The sequence below is a fragment of the Notamacropus eugenii genome, chromosome 1 (assembly GCF_028372415.1).
Source record: "Notamacropus eugenii isolate mMacEug1 chromosome 1, mMacEug1.pri_v2, whole genome shotgun sequence".
NCBI classification, from domain to species: domain Eukaryota; kingdom Metazoa; phylum Chordata; class Mammalia; order Diprotodontia; family Macropodidae; genus Notamacropus; species Notamacropus eugenii.
In genome coordinates, this window is record NC_092872.1 from 221,960,425 (window position 1) to 221,984,619 (window position 24,195).

The 24,195-nt window shown below is 41.5% G+C and overlaps 1 protein-coding gene across 7 annotated transcripts in view; it reads right to left on the reverse strand.

Moving 5' to 3' along the window:
- Positions 1–5,023: 5,023 nt before the first annotated feature.
- The window catches only part of CELF6 (CUGBP Elav-like family member 6), a 116,327-nt gene continuing 97,155 nt past the window's right edge, over positions 5,024–24,195 (reverse strand). For all 7 annotated transcript variants that reach the window (XM_072627957.1, XM_072627952.1, XM_072627951.1 and 4 more), the window contains 2 exons: positions 22,841–22,993; positions 5,024–11,752 (listed from right to left, as the gene is read on the reverse strand). In XM_072627957.1, the coding sequence (XP_072484058.1) occupies positions 22,866–22,993 (128 nt within the window). In that variant the 3' untranslated portion in view covers positions 5,024–11,752; positions 22,841–22,865. The remainder of the gene's footprint in view (positions 11,753–22,840; positions 22,994–24,195) is intronic.

Below are 24,195 nucleotides of genomic sequence, written 5' to 3' on the forward strand. Positions count from 1 at the left end.
TAGAAGCTATGCTATAGTTTCTCTCTCTCTCTCTCTCTCTCTCTCTCTCTCTCTCTCTCTCTCTCTCTCTCTCTTCTCTCTCTCTCTCTCTCCTTCCTCTCTCTCTCTCTCTATTTTTTTCCCCCTATAGGAAGGAAAATAGAAGCACCTACAAATCTATAGGAGGCAAAAATGCAAAGAATGGGGTCAGTATAGACACATGCACAAAATATGGGAGGTAAATTATAGATCTGTAAGTAAGCAAGCAAATTTTGCCATAGCTACTACTGAGATTTGGTGGCACAAGATCTATCCCTAGGCTATTGTGGCTATCAGAAAGGCATATGTTGCCTGTGTGTTCCTGTGTATGCATCACTTAAAAGTAACAGGAGGGCAGAGAACATGTTAGTATTTGTACCTTAAAAGCATAAACTTGTGAGGAAGTCTGGGAAGCATGATGGATACTATTTAAGTGAAAGTCAACAAAGAAACAATTACAGACCACCTAGACAGAAAGAGGAAATAGATGAATTCAGGATATGGACGGATCACAGCACTGGTGTGATGGCATGATATCATAGTGAGGAGAGACTTCAAATATTTGGATATCTTGTAGGGCTCCCTCTCTGCCTGAAGCAGAAGGCAAACAACTTTCTGGGCTGCCTTAATTTCATATTCCAAAATGTGAACCAACCAAGTTAATGGCTATTCTGAGACTTGACTGTTATCATAAAGGAGGAACTGGTTGTTGGGCAAGAAGTAATGGGAAACTTTATAGGGAAGTGACCATTCAATTTCAGAATTTATGACAAAGGAAACCCAGGCATAGTCTGACATTAACCTTATATGACACGTGCAATCCCCATTAATTTGTTCGAATGGTATCTTCCCACATGGAGGAGGCTGGGGAGATGGCTTCTGAGAGAATCATGATAATGGTGAAGGGAAGAGCCCTGGGGAAACTGGAACCAACTTGGACATTCTTTAACTGGTTCCAGTTGGGTGGCCATATGGGTGGGTGGAGCCTTTTTCATTTGGTTTCATAGTCAGAACTGACAACATCCCTAAAAAGGCTTCAGTCATCTCATCATTCATTCCTCCATTTCCATCTTAGGGAGCAAGGGGACTCCTTTACTCACAGTGATTGTACTGTTAAATGAAAGGTTACATGGTCTTCTTCCCCTTCTGAGACTCTGGTCCTTGAGAAATGGGGCTGCATTTGGCCTTTCAATTTGTTATTTTTAATTCTAGGTACAAGAAGTAGTATCACCAACTTGGTGGGGAGAGCAAGCTGTAGGAATCTGGGGGGTTGGAACTCAAGGCTGATGGTTGCCATCAGATCAGAATTGATATTCTAATGTATAAGGAATGATTTTCTGAAATGACTTTCTGGACCTATGCCAGTGAAAGCTGAAACAAAGATTCATCCAGCATTGATGACACCTTTGGATGTGAACTGGGTGGGATCAGTGCTATGTAGGAACTGAGCTAAATTCTGAGCCCAGTTCCCTAGAGACTGAAGTATTGCAGGAGAGAATATATGCTGAAGATACTGGGAAATTTTTTTTACATTTATTTTTGCCACATCTGTGAAGTAAATATTTCTTTGTAAAAGCCAATCTATGTTAAGTGGATTAAATGGACCTGGGGTTCTAGTTCTTGGCCTCCTAACAAATGGAAGAATTCATTGTCAAGGTATATGGTAGTATATACCTCACCAGCATATGGTAGAATAGAAGACATAACCACGAACTCTGGAACCTTGAGTGGTGATGTAACTAGCCTGGCTTTGGGAGAGAGGCCCAGAGCTTACCTTGTTATAACTATATTTTAGAAGTACTAGTTTCTAAAGGTTTAGAAAAATAATAGGATACTATGGACTAAATTCCTTAGAGAGGCACAGAGACAGAGAACTAGCCCCTACATATGGCTTTAAGATTGATCTGTGGAATGAAAAGAATGGGAATGGAACTGCAGTGAGCAAAAGGTGGGGGAGAGGGTATGTGTGGTGCTTAGAGAATAACCTTGTACCTAAGACAAGATAAAGCTCAAAGTCAATAGGACTTTACATATGTCAATTCATTTGATTCTCACAACAACTCTGTGATAGTAATACTGTCCTCATTTTACAGAGGAGAAAACTGAGACTGAGAAACTGAGGTTGTGATTTGCTCAAAGTTACATAACTAGTAGAATTCAAACTCAGGTCCTCCTGACTCTGTGTCCAGCATTCTACCTATCTTACCATCTAGGGGGCATGGTGAGATTAGTCCTTTGTCTGAAAATTATCTGAGGCTTTTTAACAGATAGCAAGTGTCACATGAATCCACAGTCTGACTCAAGATAGCAGCCAAGAAAGCGAACGCAGCTTTAGTTTGCCTTAAGAAAGGCATAATATTTAGCAGTGGTATCAAACTCAAAAGAAACAACAGCCACTAAACTATATGTGATCATATATTGACTTAGAAAACCACATATTGATATTTTCTATGCTTTACTGAATTGTTATTTTTTAAAAAAATATTTCTCAATTACATTTTAATCTGGTTTCGGCCACACAGTGTAGTGTTGTGGGTCACATGTAGCCAGTAGCTGTATGTTTGATACCTCTAGTATTTAAGATTAGGGAGGTTCTGCTTTTACTTTACCCTCATCAGATCTCATCTGAAGTCTTGTGTTGGATGAGGGATTACTTAGACTTGTTCTGCCCAACTCCAGAAGACAGAAATAAGAGCAATGGTAGAAGCTGCCAGGAGGCAAATTCAGGCTTGACAGAAGGAAAAATTTCCTAATTACAGCCTTTCAGAGAAGGAATGGGCTGCTTAGGAGGTATATGATTCTTCATTGAATGTCTTCAAGCTAGATGTCTTCTAGGAATGTCTACCCAATAGGTATTGAGTATGTTATATACAGGGGAATTTTGTTCACAGATTGGATTCAGTGGCCTCCGAGTTGCCTTCTAACTCTTAGGGTTTATAAAACTTGGATTGTTTTCAGGACAACCATTGCATTGGTTTGGGAAGAAACTGGGGTACTATTGACATTGAACTTTCTTTATCTTAAGTTCTGGATGTGAGAAGGATATTCTTTGTCCTCCCCTTTGGCTCACTGCAGATCCATCCCCATCTCTTTCATCCTGCAGCTTAATCTCTGTCTGCCCATTATTTCTTCATATTGTATGTACCTGTTCTTTACCAGTCTCCCTTTTAAATGTTTAATGTTCACTATCACTGCGACCTCCAACACAGATCTGACCACCTCTCTGAAATTTTTCTTAGAGTATATCTGACACATACATCCTCAATTTTCCTGTTTATACCCTATGGAAGATATATTCATTATGGACTTCCATCCATAACCTCCCCATCATTGACACAGGCCTTCTACAGCTTCCTTTTTCATTGTATGATACCCCACTCTCATCATCCTCCCCACTTTTCATGTGGCTGAAAAACTCATAATACATGTTCCTCTCATACCTTATGTCTCTCACAATTCAAAATTGTAAACCCTTATACTTTATTTGACTCATTCCCCATCATCTCCCTCATATCTTCTTATGTCTGATATGTGGACCACAGTCGTTCTTCACATTTTGTCCCCTGGATTTCTGTTTTCCTTTGTAATTTCCCAAATGGCCTTTTATCCCAGTGTCTCCTGGGACCAGTACTTATGGGTTCTCATGCTATATTTCCAGTCCCAAATTGTTCCATGACCAAATTAGTTTGGAAAACTCTGTCATAGATACATATTGAAGGGACAGTTAATATGCTGGATTATAGAATCAAGATTCAAAATTATCTTGGCAGGATAGGAGAATGACAAGTAAGTGAATGACAAAACGAATATTTGCTAAAACCAGTATATGGGACACTGCAGGTACTTGTATGAGCAACTGAATCTGAGCATCTGAAATTTGCCTAGGAACTCCTTTGTTGTAAGTGGCATGGGACTAGAAGAGGCTCTGGGTGTATAGCCTGTCTGTAGTTATTTTTAATACATTTTATTATAGTCATTACTTCTTTGGTCATGAGTAAAGATTAAATATATACTTATAAAATAATAGTGGGATGGAATTCTGGGTCCAAACCAACAAGATGAGATTTAATGGGAATGTTAAAAATCCCCACAGCAAAAAATAGTGGTACAAGCACAAGATGGGGGGAGTCTTAGCTTTGCCACGGTTCCTATGAAAATAGCCCTGCCATCTTTTGTTTCCCAAAAACTTAATGTGGAATAACTGACACAGCTGCTAAGAAGGTGAATTTGACTGTAGGCTGCAACAAGTAGAAGAACCATGTGCAGATTGTAGGAGTTAACAGTTCTACTGATCAGATTATATCTGCAGTATGGAATTCAGTATAAGCATGCTGCTTTTTAAGAGAAATTGACAAAACTGTGTATCCAAAGTGGGGTGATCTGAATGGTGAGGGGTCTGAAACCATGCCATGTAAAGAATGGGTGGAGAGCTAGGGATGTTTCTGGAGAAGACAGAAGGGAACATGATAAAAGTCTTCAAATAGTTGAAAGTCCATTATATGGAAGAAGTAGACTTGTTCTACTTCAGAGCACAGAACCAGGACCAGTGGGTGAAAGTTACAGAGAGGGGTATATATATCCAATCATTAAGAACGTTAATTTCTAAAGCTGTCCTACAATGTATGAAGCTTGGGGGATAATTTCCCTTCACTGGAGGTTTAGAGCTGGAGAGGGTTTTACTTTCATCACTTTCAACTCTGTCATTTTATATATGAAGACACTGAGATCTAGAGATGTGAAATGTGTTTAAGCAGTGGTCAGATGGTATAGAATTGGGCTGTGGGAATCTATGATTTATGTAGGGACATTAAAACCATAGCGTGTTTGAGGAACAGTGCTTGGTGTTTGCCACTCACCCTCTTGTGGCTGCAGCTCTGCTATTGCTGATTACCCAAAGTTTTTCACCAAGTGGAATCTTTGATCCCTGCCCTCCATCATCCTTACTGGGACTCACACCAAAATTTTATTTGTGTAGAGACCAAGGAGATAAAAGAGTCTGTGAATATGAGTTTTGAGATTTTATTTCCAAAACGAAATTGGACCCAGCATAAAAGATAAAAGATGGAATCTCAGTCCCTAATTGTTGGACAAGCAGCATTTCTTCATTTCTTTCCTCTCAATGGTAAAGGAGCAGTGAGGACAGGAGAACCCTTTCCCCCCTCTCCCACTACTGGTACAGACCTAAACTCCTTTTTGATCCCTTAGCTTCCAAAGAAATTGGAGTTGTAGATTTTATTTTTCCTGTAAAAGAGAGGGTAAATCCAACTCTGTTCAGGTTTGGGTAATAACACAAGATAACCCTGGTTCCTTCTCACCATGCCCCGCCTCCAACCTTTCTCCCCCTAGGCTGTCCAGCAAACCCAGGGAAAAGCTTGTTGGTATTTGCAAAAGCCCCTTGAGGTTGGGGATCCAGCTGCCATTCTTATAGGCAGGAACCAGAGACCTTGGTGCCCCAGGGCATCTATCTTTTTCTTTTTCTGGCTAGGAATAGGAATTCTCAGGGAGGGGAGTAGGGACTGACAGGTTGGAATGTCCTACCTTCTTTGTCCCCAAGCTGGATTCCTCTGATAGACTGGATTAGACTGAGCTGGGAGATAAGGGCAGGGGTGGTTGTTCTGTGTCTCCTCTTGATCAGCAGTAATGGAAGGTAGCACATGACTTTACAGATCCCTGGGCAAATGAGTCTCAATTTTCCTCAAGAATTTATGTGTGCCTCTTTGTGTGTTTTTGTCTTTGTGTGTCTACCATTGTATATACTTATATGTCAGAGCTGAATAAAATTGTGAAGTCATTGGAATTTGTGTTGGCTCCTCTTTATCTCCTGGTGGCTTCCTTTCTTCCCTGTCTCCCTTAGAAACTAGCGTCCTCCTGTGGTTACCCACTCTCCTATCTGGAAAGGGTATGATAAATTCATTCACACTCAGGAGTAAATGATTAATAACTTAAAGTTAAACTTAACTTAAAGTTAACTTAAGATAAAGATAACTTAAAGTCTGGTCCACCCTTTCCCATCCACCCAGCTTTCCTCAGGGAATCTCATTTTCACAGAATCAAAACCTCCAATTACTGGAGCAAAGATTGGGGAGATTTTTTTGGGGGAAGTAGATTGCCTTTCTGGTCCCTGAAGTCACACAGTGGCTACCTGGATATGGTGGCTTAATGGCCTGTGCACCGCTATATGTTTATGCAGGCAGGTCTGTCCATGTGGATGCTTGTGAATTGCACCTTCCCTGTTGACATCAATCCCTGGCAAAGTTCTAGAATGGATTGCTAAATAGATGGTTTATGAGCACTTTGACAACCAAGCAGTCATCACTAGGAGTCAGCATAGATTCACTAAGAACAAATCGTACCAAACTGACAATTTCCTTTTTTTAAAAAAAGCAGTTATTAGACTGGTATAATCAGGGAAATACCATCAGTATAGTGCATCTATATTTCAGCAAGGCATTTGACAAAGTTTTTTGAGAAACACTTGTGAACACTTATACTTTTAGGTAGATTTCCAGCTGGCTGAACCACCACAATCAAAATTGTTGGTCAATGGATCATTATCAAGCAGCAAAGACATCTCAAGGAACTTGTCACCAGGTTCTGTCCAGTTTGACATTTTTATCCATGACCTGACTGAATGCGTAGAAGGCATTTTAATCAAGTTTTCAGATGAAAAAAACCCACACAAGGTATGACAGAATCAGTGCCCAAAGAGATCTGAACAGGCTAGAACACTGGGCCAAAATTAAGGTTACATTTGTTGGCATAAATGCAAGGTCCTGCACTTAGGTTCTGCTTTTAGTAAAGGGAGGGAGACATGGCTAGCAGGTTGTCTAAAAAAGATTTGAAGGTGGCATGGGTTAATCAGAGAGCAAATAGTTATGATTTCTTAAGTAGACTGAAGAGCATGGGCTTGGAATAAAAAAAAGGGGGGGTCTTAATAAGACTTTGTCAACACAAATCTTTCTAATGTTCTGTTTTATTTACCTGGCTATCAATGCTCCTTTGTACTCTTGCCCAAGAATGATGCATTTTGTTTACCTGGCTGACAAGGTTGTATCTCTGATCAAGTCTTTTACTTTTGCCCCATACTGGGATACTCTGATACTTAGCTGGAAATTTCCCATTCTTAAACAATAGATGAGGCCAAAAGAGAAGGCTGAAGCTAGAATAAGTTCACTTCCATTTATCATTCATGGATGCATCCCTGACCACCTGGTCTCATTTGCATGGACCAGGTGGAACATGACAGGGGCTTTGCATGGACTATAGATTCAATATGTCAATAATGGCTGCCAAAAAAAGCTAGTATGATCTTAGGTTGCATTGGCATTCAGACTGTCTTATGTCGAGGACAGAAGTGACAATAACCCTGTATTCTGTGCTGGTCAGACCAAATCTGGAGTACTGCGTTTAGTTATAGGTATTATATTTTAAGAGAGATATTAACAAACTGGAACTTGTCCAGAGTGAGTTGATTTGGCAAAAGATTTCAAAATTAAGTTATAGGAGGAATGGTTGAAGGAATTGGGGATGGTTAACTTGGAGAAGAGGTTTTGGGGTGCAAGGGACACAATTCAGCGATTCTAATTTTACCTATATGCATGAGCAAGTGGATTGTCCTTTACTTTCCCTAATTGTATTTCAGCTTTAATTTTTTTAGTGATTTCCTGCTGCTCCCAGAAGAATCATGACAGCAGTACAGGTGGGGAAAGGGTAAAAGTCTTTTAAAAAATGAAAGAGATTGGAGATTCTGTGGTTCCACACATCCTCCTTAAACAATTCTTGGATTGAAGAAAGGGAGATTCCCTTACCCCCTCCTCTGGGACATGTTCTCCCATTTTAGGGTTCAATTAGACATGGAGCATTTGCACAGAGTGAGACTGACCCAGGATTCCAAGCTAAGCCTGGCAAAATGAGGTTAAGGCTGAAACCTCATTTCTTGTAACAGTGGCAACAGTGAGAAGGAAGGGACTGGGGTGAAGGAAAGACAGATCCAAGGAAGACTCTGGGATCCAGCATTATAGAGAGGCCAGAAGGTGTGTGTATATCTGTGTGTGTGTGTGTCTGTGTGAGTTTGAGTGTGTGTGTCTGTGTGAGTTTGAGTGTGTGTGTTTATAAGGGAAAGAGGGAAAGGCACAGAGAGAGAGAGAGAGAGAGAGAGAGAGAGAGAGAGAGAGAGAGAGAGAGAGAGAGAGAGAGTAGGGAGATAGTAGGGTAGATATAGCTGAACTTTTTTTTTTGTAGAGAAAATGTATTTGTGACGGAAAAGGGGGAAGATTTTTGAGGAAGAGTCCGGGGTTTATAGGTAAGGGAAAACATGCCTTAGTTTTTATACCCTGGGAGGATTGGGGAAGAGAAACCTGGGGATGACTCCTCTCCAAAGGCCCCTCTATTATCTAATCAGACTCCTCAGTGTTTGTCCCAGCCTATCAACAGTTGAGAATCAAGGGGATTGACCATCCTAATGCTTCAGCTATCAGGGTAGACAAACCAGTTCTTATGGGGCACTAGCTAGAGCATGGCAAATCTCAACGTTCAGAAAAACACCTGAAAACTCCAGGCTGGCCTGGGAGAGAGGAGGTATTCTCCTAGGTGAGAGGCTGCACTGAGACTAAATATACTGCTATGTAAGCAACCTCCCTATGTTAGCGGATAGTAGCACCTGTCATATATAAGCTGTATACTGTGTCCACCTTCTGTAAGTGGACAGACAGCACCACTGCATATAGGCAGACAGATGGTACTCACTGGACATAAGCTGCAGACTACATCTGCTCTATAGAAATGGACAGATGGCGCAGGCTGTATGTAAGCCATATACTGTGCCTGCTGCATGGAAGCGTACATGGCACTGCCATATATAAGCAAACAGATGGCACCTGCTGTGGATAAGCTATATACTGCAACTCACTGTAGAAAAGCACCATAGAGAAGCACCCATGAGACACTGTTGCATAGGAGAGGTGCCTTTTTTAAAGGAATGAAAAAGTATTTTGGCAAAACATTTACTTCCTTAATGAATCTTGTGTAATGTGGCACTCCCACTTTGAAAAAACCTAATGAAAATTACCTTTTCTTATCAATCGAGATATATAGTATAGAACCTTACTAGCCAGAGGTGCATCCCTTCTCACACATTCTGAGACTATATGACAGGTGGGCAAACTGAGGCCCAGAGAGGAGAGCTGAGAGGAGCAAGGTAGGGTCAAGGTAGGAAAGTGATAGATTCCCAAGGCAGAGGTATGTTCCTCAAAAGGGGCGGGACAAGGTGCTTCATGGCCTGGCTTAACACTGTGGCTTTTTTTTTTTTTTTGGTCCTAGGAGAGAACATATGACCCAATGTGAAGGATGCTAGATTGGAATCAAAGAACCTGGTGTTGAATTCTGGCTTGTTTCTTGTGGGACCATGGGCTTCACCCTCCTGAGCTTCAGCTTTTCCACCTAAAAAGGAGAGTAGGTGCTATGACCTTGAAGGTTATTTAGCTTTAAGTTTTAAGTTTTTAAGTTATTTAGCTTTAAGTCTGAGCAATGACAGGAGAAAAAAAGTCTTTTTTAAGCAGAGCAAAGCTTGGAATCTGCTTGTCAGGTATTTCTGGTCAAATACTGCTTGCCACCTTATTCTCATTTCCTTACCTTAGCTGAGGAGAGAACATAGTAGGTGATCTACAATCAGAGAAGGAACAAACTTTGTTTGATATGAGAAGCTTCCATATAGTAAGGGAGTGTTAAGGGAGATCCTTCCACATTCCCCCTCCATATGCACTTTTACTCCCTGATGGTCAGTAGGCCAAAGCAGCAGGCGATGAGGGACTGAGGTTGCCACCTAGGCCACCTCTTGGACTCATGTAGGGTTGGACAGATATCCATCTTTGACCAGCTAGATTCTGTACTCACAACCCAGCAAATACCTCTTTTCATTTTTTGACAAAGTCACATTTCTGGACTCTGTAGTAGATGAGTTGGACCTGAAGCACTTGGGATGGTAGGGGAGGGAGGGGTTAGAGGGAGAGGAAACCTTCAGAGAAGACTCATCTGCCTAGGGAGTAGGGAGCTTTCCCAAATGCTCTTCTGTTAAGGCTCTACTAGATTAGAAACTCCTTCACAAAATTATTAGCTCGGACAGTTTGGGCTGGGTCTTATTTATCTTTGCCTCTCCTTCAATGTCTAGAGCAGTGCTCTGCACATAGTAGATATTCAATAAATATTTGTTGACTTAAATCGGAGCCAAAGTGTTGCTTTTCCCTCTCTCTAGCCATTCTTCCTTTCTCATAACATGCTAGGCTGGGTGGTAGCTTATAGCTAAGGTTAAAGTCATAGAATTAGCAGTAGCAAGGATATGTAAGCTCAAAGCAGACAATAAAGGAAGGAATTATTCCTGGTGTACAACACAAGTCTGCCTCTGCCAACTCCCTTTACCCAGAAGGCAAAGGCCATGGTGCCAATCTGGCTATAAGTGCCAAGTGGAAGAAACAAGGAGTAGCTCAGTTTGGGACCCCAGACCTGGGAGTAAGATTGGCTTGTGTTCTCAGGGGGCATGAAGCTGGGTCCAGAGGAATCAGGGCTCTGGGGATAGAAAGGGTTCATTTACTGAGCTTTGGAGGGTCATTAGGGTAAGGGGTTGACAATGCATTTGTGGGAGAGTCACTTACCATAGCTCTTCCACCACTTGCACACAAGTCCAATCTCCTTTATTTCATGTAAAAAGTGGGGAGGGGGTAATCAGGGAATGAAATACTCAGCACAAAGTTTCCCTTAGCCTCCCCCTTCCCAGGCCCCTTCAGATCTCTTGCTACCCTTAGGCCTCTAAGGGGTAAGGGAGGTTCCACCCTTTTCTCCCCAGGGCCATCCTTTTCTGTGGTTGTTTCAATGCAGCTTTTCTGAGATTCTGTACTTGACCTTGTTTTGTTTCTCTTTTTGTTTTGTTTTTGAAAATTAATTTATTTATATAGATATATTTTTTTTCTTAAAAAGCAATAGTCCTTTGGTCCCTAAACTCTAAGGAATGATATGACTGAAAGAAGTAAGTCCTGCCTCCCCAATAAGGAGAAGGCAGATAAGCCAGAGGGCCAACAGGCCCCTCTCCCCCGATTTTCTTTCCTTCCCTTTCCCCACACTCACGAGGGCTAGATCTTAATACTTATCTCTTTCTAGAAGTTCAACATCTTGTCCGCCTTGGTTCTTTCCACTCCAGATGTGGAGAGACTCACTTAAAAAAAAAGTAACCCAAGCCATCAAAAAACAAAACACAAGACATTGGCCTTAAGCCCTCACTGGCTTTGGTTTAGATCCTTTTCTTCCTGCAAGACTGGGCAGGAGACCTGCTTCACCGGTCCTGGCAAAACCTCCTCCAGCACTACTGGGCATCAAAGTGCTCCAAGCTGTCTCTTCCCAACAGCTCTGGTTGGCTCAAAGAAACCCAAGACCTCTTGGGTCACTGGCTTCCCTGAAAGCTTGCTTGGTTTCATATGTCCATTTCTGTTGCCTCCCTGTCTTCAGGTTTTTGTTTGTAAGAAAGAAAGCAAAAATCAATTCAGAGTTAAAAAAAAAAAGACCCCACCACAAACCAGGGCGACTCTTTCTCAATTACTCTCCTCTCTCTCTTTCTCTTGAGTGCAGCCAGGACAGGAGCTTCCTCCTCTTCCTCCAGCGTGATATGTTGCAAAGAAAGAGAGTTACAAGTTTGGATACTGTACGTGGGAAAAGGGGAACACTCTTCATACAGGGCAGGGCTTCCAGCCTGCAATAGAGCAAAGGTCAGAGGGAAGGTTAGTAGGAAGGAGGGGACAAGGGTATTCCACCAGGCTGGGGTGGGCATAGGGCAGCAAATCCTAACTCTCAGACCTGGCTAATATGTTGGCCCAAATCTCCCAGTTCTCACCAGCTCTTTCTCCTCAACCCTAGGAACTGCATCTCCATTTCTTTCATTGAAAATAAGGAAACTCATTGCCTCAGATAGGTTCAAGGCTGACATTGTGGAGAAGTGGGAGAAGGGAGGCAGGGAGATGGGGGTGGGGGGTGGGAGAGAGGTATGAGTATGTAAGCTGAGGTATGGCTATATTCTTTTCTAGATTAGAGATTCAGGAGTTCCTGCAAAAGAGAGAAAGGGAGGGTAGAGAATCAAGGGGCAGCATCAGAAAACAGTGTGTGAGTGCTACAATCCATTTAAGACCTCTACCTTGTAAGAATTTGAGGTTTCAGCTTTGAAGCTTTAGAAGTGGAGCTGAAATTTTTGTTTTTAAAATACATAGTTTTTTGTTTTGGGAAGGGGAGAATTTTCACCTCCTGACTTCCTGTCTTTTCATTAGCTGTCTCCCATGCCTGGAATTCTCTCTGTCCCCATTTTGACTCTTGGTTCCCTTGCCTCCTTTAAGACTCAGCTCACATCCCACCTTCTGCAAAGCACCTTCTCAATTTTACCTACTTTACCTCCTTTCCCTCTAAGACTATCTTTCATTTATCTTGTAAATGTCTCTCATATACCTGTTTGTAGTAATTCTTTATTGGAATGTGGTTTTTTTCAAGGAAAAAGACTGTTTTTGCCTTTCCATTGCATCCCCTGTGCTTAGCACAGAATCTGGTATTTAAAACAACAACAACAACTTGTTGATTGACTCGTTAGCGTGCAGCTTTGGATTTCCTCCATCTGTTCCCCTATCTATACCATGACTAGTACTAGCTGTAAAAATCCTTAGAAAAATCAAACAGATTTTGTGTTTACGTGGCAATATGTAAAATATGTAGCAGATCCAAAGTTGGGCTGGGCAATGAACAACCCCCAATTACTAGCACGTGGTGGTGGCCAGGGATTCTGAGTTATATGGGGGGAAGAATGGGTGGAGTGAGTCTCTGTTAGTATAGGCATGGATTTCTGTCCACATCAGGAGTCTGATTTCTGAATTCACACAGTCACTTTATTCATGTCTTTCTGCCTCACTAATCACATTCCTCTTAGTTACTGTTTCAAATCTTTTCCTGAAAGCCCCAGACCCTTCCTTTCTTCTTTTAATCTCAGCAAATGTCTTACCTAGATTGCTAAGAAGATTGAGACCACCTGACATTCCCTCCCTCAATTTCTATTCTCCCCTTCTATCTTAAGAGGAAGATGTGAGCCTCCTTCCTGCCAAGACCATCTCCTCCATCTGGACCCTTTATCTCATTGTCCTCCCATCTGCTTGGAGATCTCACTCCATCCCTCATGTGGTTTCTTTTGAGTATCATCAATTTCTCTCACTCTTCTCTGCCTGTAGATATGCTTGGGCTTCTCATTCGCTAACCCCAAACCCCTCACTGTTGATTTTGCTACCCCAAAGTTCAATTTCTCTCATCTTTTATGTCTAACTTTATACAAAAAGTAGTCTGTACTTACTTCTTCTATTTCTTTACCATTCACTCAGTCCTCAGTTCCTCATAATCTGACTTCTGCTACCAAGTTTCCACTCAAAATACTCTCAGAGGTGACCAATGACAATCTTATCCAATGTTCTTTTCTTTTTTTGTTTTCCAACCCAGCTCTAGCTTGTGACATGGTTGATTGTCTTGTTCTTAATGCTCTTTTCATTCTTGGTTTCTTTAATGCTATATTATCCTGATTTACCTCCTTTCTCTCTAACTGTTCCTTCTCTGTCTCCTTAACTGTTAGTTTTCTTAATATTCTCTAAATAGAAATGTTTCCCCAAATTCTATCCCTGACCATTTTCTCTCACTTTATGTACTTTCCCATAGTAATCTCACCCACTATTATAGTTTCTATTATTATCTATATAGTCATGACTTGGCAGCTAGGTGGTGCAGTGCATAGAGAGCCAGGCTTAGAGTCAGGAAGACTTCTTTCTGAGTTCAAATCTGTCCTCAGATACTTACTAGATGTGTGATCTTGGGCAAGTCACTTAACCCTATTGACCTTGGTCTACTCATCTGTAAAATGAGCTGGAGGAGGAAATGGCAAATCACTTCAGTATCTTTGCAAGAAAATCCCAAATGGGGTCACAAGGAGTCAGACATGACTGAAAAATGACTGAACAACTTTATGATTCTTAAGGCTTTGTGTTTAACTGTTGTCTGAGCTTCAAACACCTATTATGGCTGCTTACTGGACTTCTCCACAAGGATGTTTTGATAATACCTTGATAATAAAGTCATTGTGTCCAAATTGAACCTTATTATTTTCTCCTTGAAAGAGTTCTTTCTGAATGGCTTCCCTATTTCTGTTCATGACCTCACCACATTCCCAGTTACCCAGTCTCAAAATCTGCCATCTTTATTCTCCCTCCTTTTTCTTTATGTCCTCATCTAGTGAGTTGCCAAGTTTTGTTCATTCGTCCTTTACTTCCTTTTATCACTATCTCATCTACTCTGAGCAGCAGAGTCCTATCCTTTCTGTAATCCTTTGCCTGTAAGACAGCTTAAGGGGGAAAAAAACTCTTTTTATTTTTCCTGGTATTCATTGCCAGTCACTTCTGTCTTCTCTTTTTCTGAGCTTTAGTGTTCCAGATATTAATTCTTATAAGTCCTTGACACTACTTTGTATTTAACTCCCTTATTCTTGCTTTTATCCTTTATGCACAACTTTAATAAAAACTAAGCTGGTTGACGAATTCCCTGAGCAACCACCTTAGTCTCTAGGAATCATTTGTTTTTGTATGGTAAAATTTTGATCTTGAGAGCAGTCCATCCTTCCTGAGCCAACTTTTCCTATAGAAACTTAGATGATGAGATTCAATCTACAGTTTCTCTGAGTTCTATGAAATCTCCAATCCCCATATCTAAGGTATCCATATTTGCCTGGTTTTCTTCTCATTATCTATTACAAATTTTAAGATGGTGTGGTCGATTTCTCTGTTTCCACTTTGGCAATAAATTCTTTCCTACTGTCAGGATCAGATTCAGAATAGTTTTTCTCTTGCTTCCCCCAAATTTTTGAAAAATCAAATTATTATCTATGAAAATCATGAATTTATTAGCTACTCTGATTTTGGGAGTGAATAAATTCTAGCAGATATATTGATAGAGTTTTCCATCACAATTATATCCTGCTAACTCAAAGAAGGGATAGAATTGTTGTTTGGGGCTAGCTGAAATGATGATTATGGAAGTTAGAAGGCAAACTATTCAATGCCTTATTTTTTTTCCAATGAAGGAAGATCATCTTCAGACTTGGAAGTATAGAACAAAAATGGTTAACGGAGCACTGGAGCCCATGATTAGTGACGAAATAGTCAAAGAATAACAAACTGTCCTCAATGAGTTCAAGCTACTAGGTCTGGTTGAACTACAACCCTGAGCCTGAGGTGTGACTGTTGAGCTGTAGTTAGTGTCTTTTGAGGTGTTACAGAGAATAGGAGAGAGGCCCTGGCTTTGGAGATGGATGAATGTTGTCTCAGTTTTCAAGAAGGAGAAGATGAATTCTTCAAATTACAGGCCAGTGAGTTTGCTTTGATTTCCTGCCAAAATTTTTGTCCTTGAATAAATAAGGGATGGGTTGTGAGGGAGATCAAAATGGGTTTATTAAGAATAAATCATGCCAGAGTACTCTCATTTCCTTTTCTGACAGATAGATAAGGTAGATCAGGGGAATTATGTAAACAGTTTATACCTAGATTTTAACAAGATATTTGACAAAGTCCCCCATGATATACATGCAGGCAAGATGCAGAGATTTGGGATAGGAATGGATGATGTTATGTATAGTTTATGTGGATTTGGAACTTGTCAAATAACTAGAATCAAAGAGTTTTAATAAATGGATACAAATCATCTTGGAGAGAGGCATGTGGCTCTTTCCTAGGTCCTATTCAGTTACATACTTTTTCAGTGACTTGAATGAAGGCATTAATGCTATGCTTATTAAATTTAATGACATTTAATAAGGAAAAAGGTAAAGGTCTCCAAAATTGGCTACAAGAGCTAGTTGTACAAGTATAGGATGGGGGAGATATGTAGGGCTGATGAATAATGTGAAAAATTGTGGAGCTTTTAGTGGACTAGAAATTCAATATGAGTCAACAGTGTTCCATGGCAGGCAAAAAAGCTAATATGATCTTAAACTATATTTAGAAATGTGGTGCCTAGGAGGAGATGACTGCTCCTCTATACTTTGTCTTCATCCTATCATAGCTGTAGTATTGTGTTGTTCTGGGTGCCACCTATTGGGAAGGATTTTGACAAGGTAGGGTGTGTATAGGAGAATGATACCAGGATGGTGAAGAGCTTTGAAAACTTACCATACAAGGGTTGGTTGAAGGAACAGGGATTGTTTATCCTGGAGAAGAAAAGACTTAGAGGGAACATGTTAACTGTTTTGAAGTACATGAAAGACTGCCATGTGGGGTAAGGATTAAATTCATTTTGCTTGGCTCCAGAAAGCAGAACTAGGTGGAAGCTGAAGAGAAGTGAATTTGGACTTTCTATGAGGAAAAACTTTATGCTTAGATCTTTCTAGAAGCAGCATGGATAACCTGAGGTTTAAGCTGATTCCCTATCATCACAAGTCATTATGGATTTTTGTTGAAGGGATTCCTGCTCAGAAAGGGGTTAGGATGAATGACTTCTAAGGTCCTTCCAACTCTGATATTCCACATTTCTAGTTCAAAAGATTTCATTAATGTGGGTCCTCTTACCACCGAGGCAGCTCATAGTGCCTCCATCTTCAGTAGACATTAGATATTTCATGAATTACTTAGTTCAAAAGAGTTCATTACCAGTTGAGTGCTGTGGTCTCTGTCAACTCTGAGATTCTGACTGTGATTTATGAAAAATATGCTGGATCTTAAAGGAGGATGGAAGCTTTACCTGTTAGGCCATTGTGGTCCCTGTGTCATCAAGAAAGGCCCAGAACCAGGCAGCATTCTGGAGGCATTCTGAGTCATTAATGAGACCTAGTCCCTTACCTACAGAGCACTTCACAGTACACAGCTTTGACCTCTGATTATAGCAGGGTGTTTTGAAGGTGGTTTCCAAATCTCTCAGCCACTCAACTATAAGGTCTGCAGTAAGCAGGGAAGTACAATGTCTAGATGCAGAAAAAGGGGAAGGGTAGAATTAAAAACCATCATTTACATGGAATGAAGTTTTGTGGGTTGATAAACAGAGTGAGTTGTTGTAGTGAACTTCTACTGTAGACCATAATTCCAACCTGTTGTCTTGATTAGTAAATGTGGTATATCACATTCACTAATACTGTCAAGTCAGTCATACCAATCATACCACAAGGTATGATTTGTTATTGCACATGTTTTTTGGGAGTGAGGGTAGTATGTAGTGGTGAGTTGATTATTAAATTAACCTGAGGGCTATGAGATATGAGGTGAGGCAATGAGTAGAGGTGCCTTTTAGAGTAATAGGGGAGTGCCTAGAGTGATCCAAGATATGAAGTAGCCCAACTTTTTGAACTTGTCACTGACTACTCATAGGGTATCTTGTTCTTGAGACAACGGTAAATTAATCACAGAGGCTAAGATATTGCTGTTCATAGAGTCACAACAGTGATGGGAATGGCCAAAGTAACCCTGATAATTTCCTCACAGAAACAACTATTACAATGATCTCATGTAGCAGCTTACATTACTTTGAACCTATGGCCCTTAGAAGTTCCGAGTTCTACGTGCATGATTATAGACAACCCATTGAATAAATAATCAAACTTTTGTTACATAGGCTGATCACCTTTGAATGAGTTACTTTGGCTGGGAGGAAGGGTACAACTGGGAATGGAAGTACAAAGGTCTTTTAGAAAGCGATTCCTACTACAGGTGTTAGGGTAGTACCAGCCTGAAGGGTGACTGGCAGCTGGATCTGGGACCTATTGATCTCCTAGAGGATAGCTCTAATCATGACCTTGAAAATGTTAAACTCCACCATGAAGGGCCAGCATGGTTCTATGTAAATTAAGACAAGACTTAATTTATGCTTGAGCTTGGCAAAAGCAACTGCAACCTCAGATGTCCAATGGAATGTCTTTGGATATCTTAGTATGTCCATCAACGGTGCTATATCACAAGTGTGTGCCCCTGTGTGAATTGGAAGCAGTACTTTATGAGCTGTCAGAATAGATATAGATCCTTGATAGCAGCAACAGTCCCTCTTCCCCGTGCATAACAGCATCCCCTTGGCATAGGTCCATTTTTGACCCCAGACTGCCTGTGAGAGGCTTCAGGAATCCTAGCTCTTTTTTTTATGCACTGGCATTCCCTCTTGCTTAGCAAGTAATAAGTGCTCAAGGGAATTATGCATCAGTTAACTGGACATGCTGTGTGCATTAGGGGGTAAGTCAGAAAATTGTCAAGTAAACTATATTGTGCATTCTATCAAAATGTGAAAAAATAAAATTTGTAGATTGTTTAAAAACCATGGGGGAAGGGGAGTGTAATCAACAATCCAAATGGTTTCACAGACAGTACATTGCACATTGACATTATCTGGAAGGCTGTTTTCTATTCATTGCCCCATTGGTCCTTACCAGGTTTGTAAGTCCCCAGAAAGTCCAGTTTGATGAACAGGGCAAATATGGGTCATTTGATCCAGGAGGTCGTGAATCAGAGGTGGGGGAGGATAATTTCTACAAAAGTATAAATAAACCACTCTTTTTCTGAATGGATAATAGGAAGACCTGAGGAGAGGTTAAGGACTAGATAAACAAATGTATCTAGGCCTCTTTGCAGAATCTAGGTCTTTTTCCCTGTCAGGGATATAGTTAGAGCACTGGAAGGGGGGCATCTGGGATCCCATTAATGGCATGGCCAAATGATTGGTAAGGACACAAAATGTCTACCTTAACTATATTAAAGATGTCTTAAAAATCTTTGAAGTAGGAGAGGAATTTCATATTGGGGGCTAATGACTAGTGATGACAACTCAGTCCTGCCTTGAACTATGTTTTTTACAGTAGGTGGGTTAAACTTGATTAGAACTCTAACCAGTGGTTGGAATTGGGCTGCTCCAGACATTTGATCTCCAGTATAACAAGAAAATATGGAAGACTACATATAACAAGAGACTAGATGAAGACTTCTGTATTGTTTCCTACTCAATAAGTGTTTAGTTTTGTGTTCAATTGGTCAGAACTAGAATAATAATCTATCATTTTTCTTCCTGAAAACCAGGTGAGGTTGAAGGAAGATATGTTACTGGTGTTTCAGGGATGTCTCAGAGGTGCTTAAATCTATAAGAGCAGCAGCTCTAGCATCAAGGGTAGGGAAAAAGTGGGCTGATGGAGAGACTGCATGGTAGGCCCAAGGGAATGTGGGTCCATCAGACGGACTCTCTCTAGATGAGACTTGGGCATTTTTCACCACTTTTGGCACCTGTTGGTGAGTTGGCTGACTGAGTAATATCTAAGCAGTTCATCGTATAAGAACAGTTTCTCTGTTTTTAATCAGATTAATTTGGCTGGGATGAATTGTGGCTGCCATCCCCATGCTGCATAAATTCATCAGTATGAATGGTGACTGAGTTGCTGGGGGATTCAGTGGGCCTCTTAAGTCAATGCAACAGGTTGAGTTGAAAGCAGAACTGAGTCTTGATTCAAGTATATTGGTGGATGCTCACCAGTAGGATATGAAGCTACTTCTCTATGGAACAGTTTGTCTCAAATGGCATCAACCAGCACCCCCAGGAGTGGTTAGTGAAGGTCACTCATTTCAAAGTACAGTAAGTCCTCAGCTTAAGTACCCTGAAGATGCTGGAGTATTTTCCTACTGTGATCTGATGACTGGTAGTTTCCCCTTGTAGCAGTACATGAAAAATCTGAAAAGAGCTTCTGGATAAAATTCAGAAGGGAACTATTTTCAAGGGAGATATAGAGTAGTTCTCAGTGGTCAGTAGAAGCCAATAACTGAAATCTTAGGTACACCACCTTTGCCTGCTTTAAATGGAATGCTTAAGGATAAGTCCATTAGTCTCAACCCCTGTTGAGAAAGCTGAGGAACTCCACAAGTTGTCCAGAGAACTTTTCTAGTAGAAGGTAACTACATTTCTACCTGTTCCCAGAAACTTTTAGTTTCCTCTCAAAAGCAGGTGATTGTTTCCAGGAGTGTGGTATACTCCAGAGCCTGGGATTCTTCTTGGAACTGCTGTTGGAAAGTGGCATTTTGGTTTTGTGAGCAGATTTTGCTGCAAAGTCAGCATGTATCCCCTCTCAATGCTTCATTGCTTGGAACTAAGACTTGAATAGTGGAGAAAGTCCAGAATGTCCTGACCATGCCAGGCTGAGGTAGGTGTTAGGGAAAGTGTAACCAAGCCTACTAAATGGTGGCTTGAACTTGAGTCAATGCTAGCTCCCAATCCAGCAAAGAATGATAGGCAAATGCCAGAGACCTTGGGGCAAATGACAGAGACCCAGGGAGCATCAGAGTGGTTTGCTCATTGGGAGAGAAGGGAATACTTTACAGCTAACAGGTGAACTGGGTAAAGCAAGGTAATACTTATAGAAGAAGTGTAAAGTCAAGGCTGGTGTGCAAGGTAGCAAGGTTCCATTCAGGTGAGAGGAATACAGTTTGAGGCACAGTAACTGAGGGGCATCTAAAATCAGAGGTTCAAGTGGAAACCATTTCTAAGGAAAGAAAGCCAAAACAGGTTAAAGTTGGAGCAGCATGTGATTGAGGACTAGGTAAAGATGACATTTGGTTTAACTTAGTGCTCCCCCCACAGTGCCCCTACCTTGACCACACCCATTGGTAAGATCACACCCACCTTCCTGTGAGCTGCAGATGGTGTTGTCACAAGACCCTGGTGAGAACCTGGATTCCATCAAGGATTCAGTTGAGGATGGTCTGATCCCAGTAAAGACCTCATTGAGGCTGGACTTCCCAGGTTTAAGAAGAGTTTATTTATTTGGCTCAATGAACTTTGCCCTTGGATGGGGGGATAGTTTGAACAGAAGGTGCTGTCTTTCCCTCTTCTTGGATGGATAAGCCTTCAAACACTGGCTTTCTAAGTAAAGATCTTTAGGGCAGAGAAGTCCTATTGTGGGATGCTTCCTAGGAGAGAGGTGCTTTGAAAGTTCTGGTTCTAATGGGTTGAAATCTGTCCTCTCTTAATATTTTGTCAGTCAAAGTGCTTTACTTCTGCCTCATAGAAAGTTTGCTGAACTCCCACTCCTCTCCATGAGTCAGGACTTTGAGACTATGAAGAAACTTAATATATCTCTGATTTTCCTTCATTGCTTAGGAACTTTAGACCTGAGAAATGTGTGCAGAAAGATGGTGGGAAAGCTGGACTAAGGTAGATCCAAGGCCTTGGGCTACATGGATTCTACCTCTAGTGCTTGGAGAATAACCTACACCTGACACATGGGTACTGTCCCAGGGTCCCTTGGGAAAACCAAACTTTAGCTTAATCCCATTGAAAGGGCTCCAAGTGGAATCAACAGCAGAACACCCCCAGGAACACAATAGACTATAAACCATCCTTATCACACAGGACATTGAAGGCAGGCATACATGATCACATTACAACACAAGAAAGAGGGGAAGGTTAGGAAAGAGGAAGATAAGAGGGAGGAAGAGTGATATGAGAGAGGAGGAGGAAAGGAAAGAAGAGATAGAAGAGGAAGAGAAGAGGAGAAAATATATGACAGGATATGGGGAAGAGGAAGAAGAAATGGAGGAAGAGGAGGGGGGAAGAAAAGAAGGAAGGTTGGTACTGAAGAGGAAGAAGAGGGGGAGGAAAAAGAAGAAGCACGGTTCAAAGTTACAACTAATCAAGACAGACCAACTCCAATAACTCTCCACCATGGGCACTAAGGACGGCACTCCACAAAACCCCCAAAGGAAAGACCACTAAGAGTTGGGGAAGGGATAGAGAGCTGAGAGCACAAGATTGAGGACTCAAAGGCACATCATGCAACGACCTCACAACTGGCCACATGATGTCATCAGTGAACAGATGACACCATGCTTAAGAGACTTACAGTTTCAGGTTATTTGGGGAGGGATAGGGTATTTTGGGGTCTCCCATAACAGCTAGAAAGCCACTGTGGGGCCATCTGGTCTGGTGGGTGGTGATTGGGTTGAAAAAAAAAAACAAAACATAAAGAGAAGAGGAATTGGTTTGATGGCCTTTTCTCAGATTTAGGATGTTCAACCTATCTTTTTTTTTTAAACCAGAAACTCCCACCCACTGCAGCCCTTAAAACTGGCCCTTCCATCTCTGGACCCAATGCATCAAACCTCTCAGTATGGGAGAGGCAGGAGAGACTGGATTGAGGGATTTTATTAGAATATTTATATCAATTGAACACAAAATCCAGGACTCACTTCTATCAGGAAAGGCCTGGGCCTTACTGGGAAATGCAGAGATTCTCTCTAGATCGATACTCTTGTTCCTTACCATTCCCTGCTTGGGACTTAACTGACCAGAGCCTCCATCTAGGGTTCCCTTTCCTATAAGACTCCAGACCCTACCTAAATATTGGGCTGTGTCAAAATGTATGGCGACTTTGGCTGCAACCAACATTGGCCTCTGAGGAGGTGGTGACTCTAGTTCAAGACAGGCCATGGAGGCTTTATTTGGGGTGCTGCAAGATAATTTGGTACTTCAAGAACTCAAAGGGACAAGACCTCTAGGGAAAGGATCTCATCTCTGTGGGGAGACTATTCCTCTCTCCTCCTGGTTTCATCAGGAACCAATAAGATGCCCACTCAGCCCCCATTAGCCTAAACTGACATGGTCAGAGCAACATTTCAGACTTGGAGACACTAGTCCAGAGGAGACGGGGTGAGCCAACTGAGAAGGCAGCCCAAACCAGGGCACTGTCTGACCTGCAGTGAAGGTGGCTTTAGATACCAAGTATTTAGGGAACATCCCCTGGTCCTGACTCTGCCCATCTCACCTGTCTGTAGTCAGTCAGGGCTGGGTCAGTAGGGCCGGTTGGCATCCTTTGGCCGCTTCAGCTGAACCTTGAGCCGCTTCATGCCAATCTGAAAGCCATTCATGGCCTGGATGGCCGTCTGCGCACTGGCTGGATTGTCAAAGCTAACGAACCCTGAGGGGAGAAGGCAGATTAGGCTTTTCCACACCTCTAACGCTCTTGTCCCCAGCTTTACCACACAAGGAAGCCCCCTGCCATTGTCCCATCACTCTCCTAAGTTTATCATAGGTTTTCTTTGCCCTCCCACAAAACTTTGTGTTTATAATTTCACATCCCCTTATTCAAGAGTCTTCAGCTTTATAACCTCATAGATGCTTCTTTGTTTAAATTTCATTTTTTCTAATTACATGCAAAAACAATTTTTGGCATTCACTTATTAAACCTCATAGATGTTTCTAAATCAATTATCCACTTCTCTCATCCTTCCTTTCCCCAAACGTACTTCAGTATGGGTACCTAATGGCCAAATTTCATGGAAGTGTAGTTCTTGAGTAGGAGGAGGGGAAGTGTGTGTGTGCGTGAGTGTGTGTGTGTGTATTTGTGTGAGTGTGTGTGAGCTCATGTAGAGCCCGATTTACCATGTCTAGAAGGTCCTGAGGTCTTGATTCAGTAATGTCTTTCCCTTGACTAGTTCACTGACTGGGATAGAAGTGAATCTTATACTAAAGAAGGCTTCATCCCAGCAATGGCTCCCAGGGAGGGAGGTTTGGTGATGGGTCTATTTTTCCTCAATTTTCTATCTTTCCCTGATATCTCCAGTCTTTCACTGGACCTTCTTTCCTCTTCTTCCTTATCTTTTCTCCCATTCCTCCTTCTCTTTCTGCAGGAAGACCATGATTTCAGTTCTAACCCTTCCTTAGATGTTATCACAGTACAATTGTACCCAGGGAGCTTCTACATTCCAAATGACTTCAGGGTCACTTGCAGGCCATTGTGATCCAGGGCTACCCACATTCAGGTTAATACATAAAAAGAAGTGGAGAGTATATACCATCCTTGCCTTGGTATCAGGTTCCCTCTTAGAATACAGATCTTAATATTTTGCTTCTCCTGAGCTCCAGGCTCCTGAATCTATGGTCTATAGGATATACATAGACTATTCCAATCACAGATATTTTGAAATCCTTTATTACTGTCTTAAGTTCTAAGGTTCAAGACCCTTGCTTGCTTGCTTAGGACCTCTAACAACTGGGTGTGTCAGTTCTATATCTATGGGACCTCTTTTGAATTGAAAGCAAGAAGCTTCACCTTCATCTTCATCTTCACCTAATTAATCTGATATAGTGTTACAGAATCTCAAAGTTGGCCAGCAGATC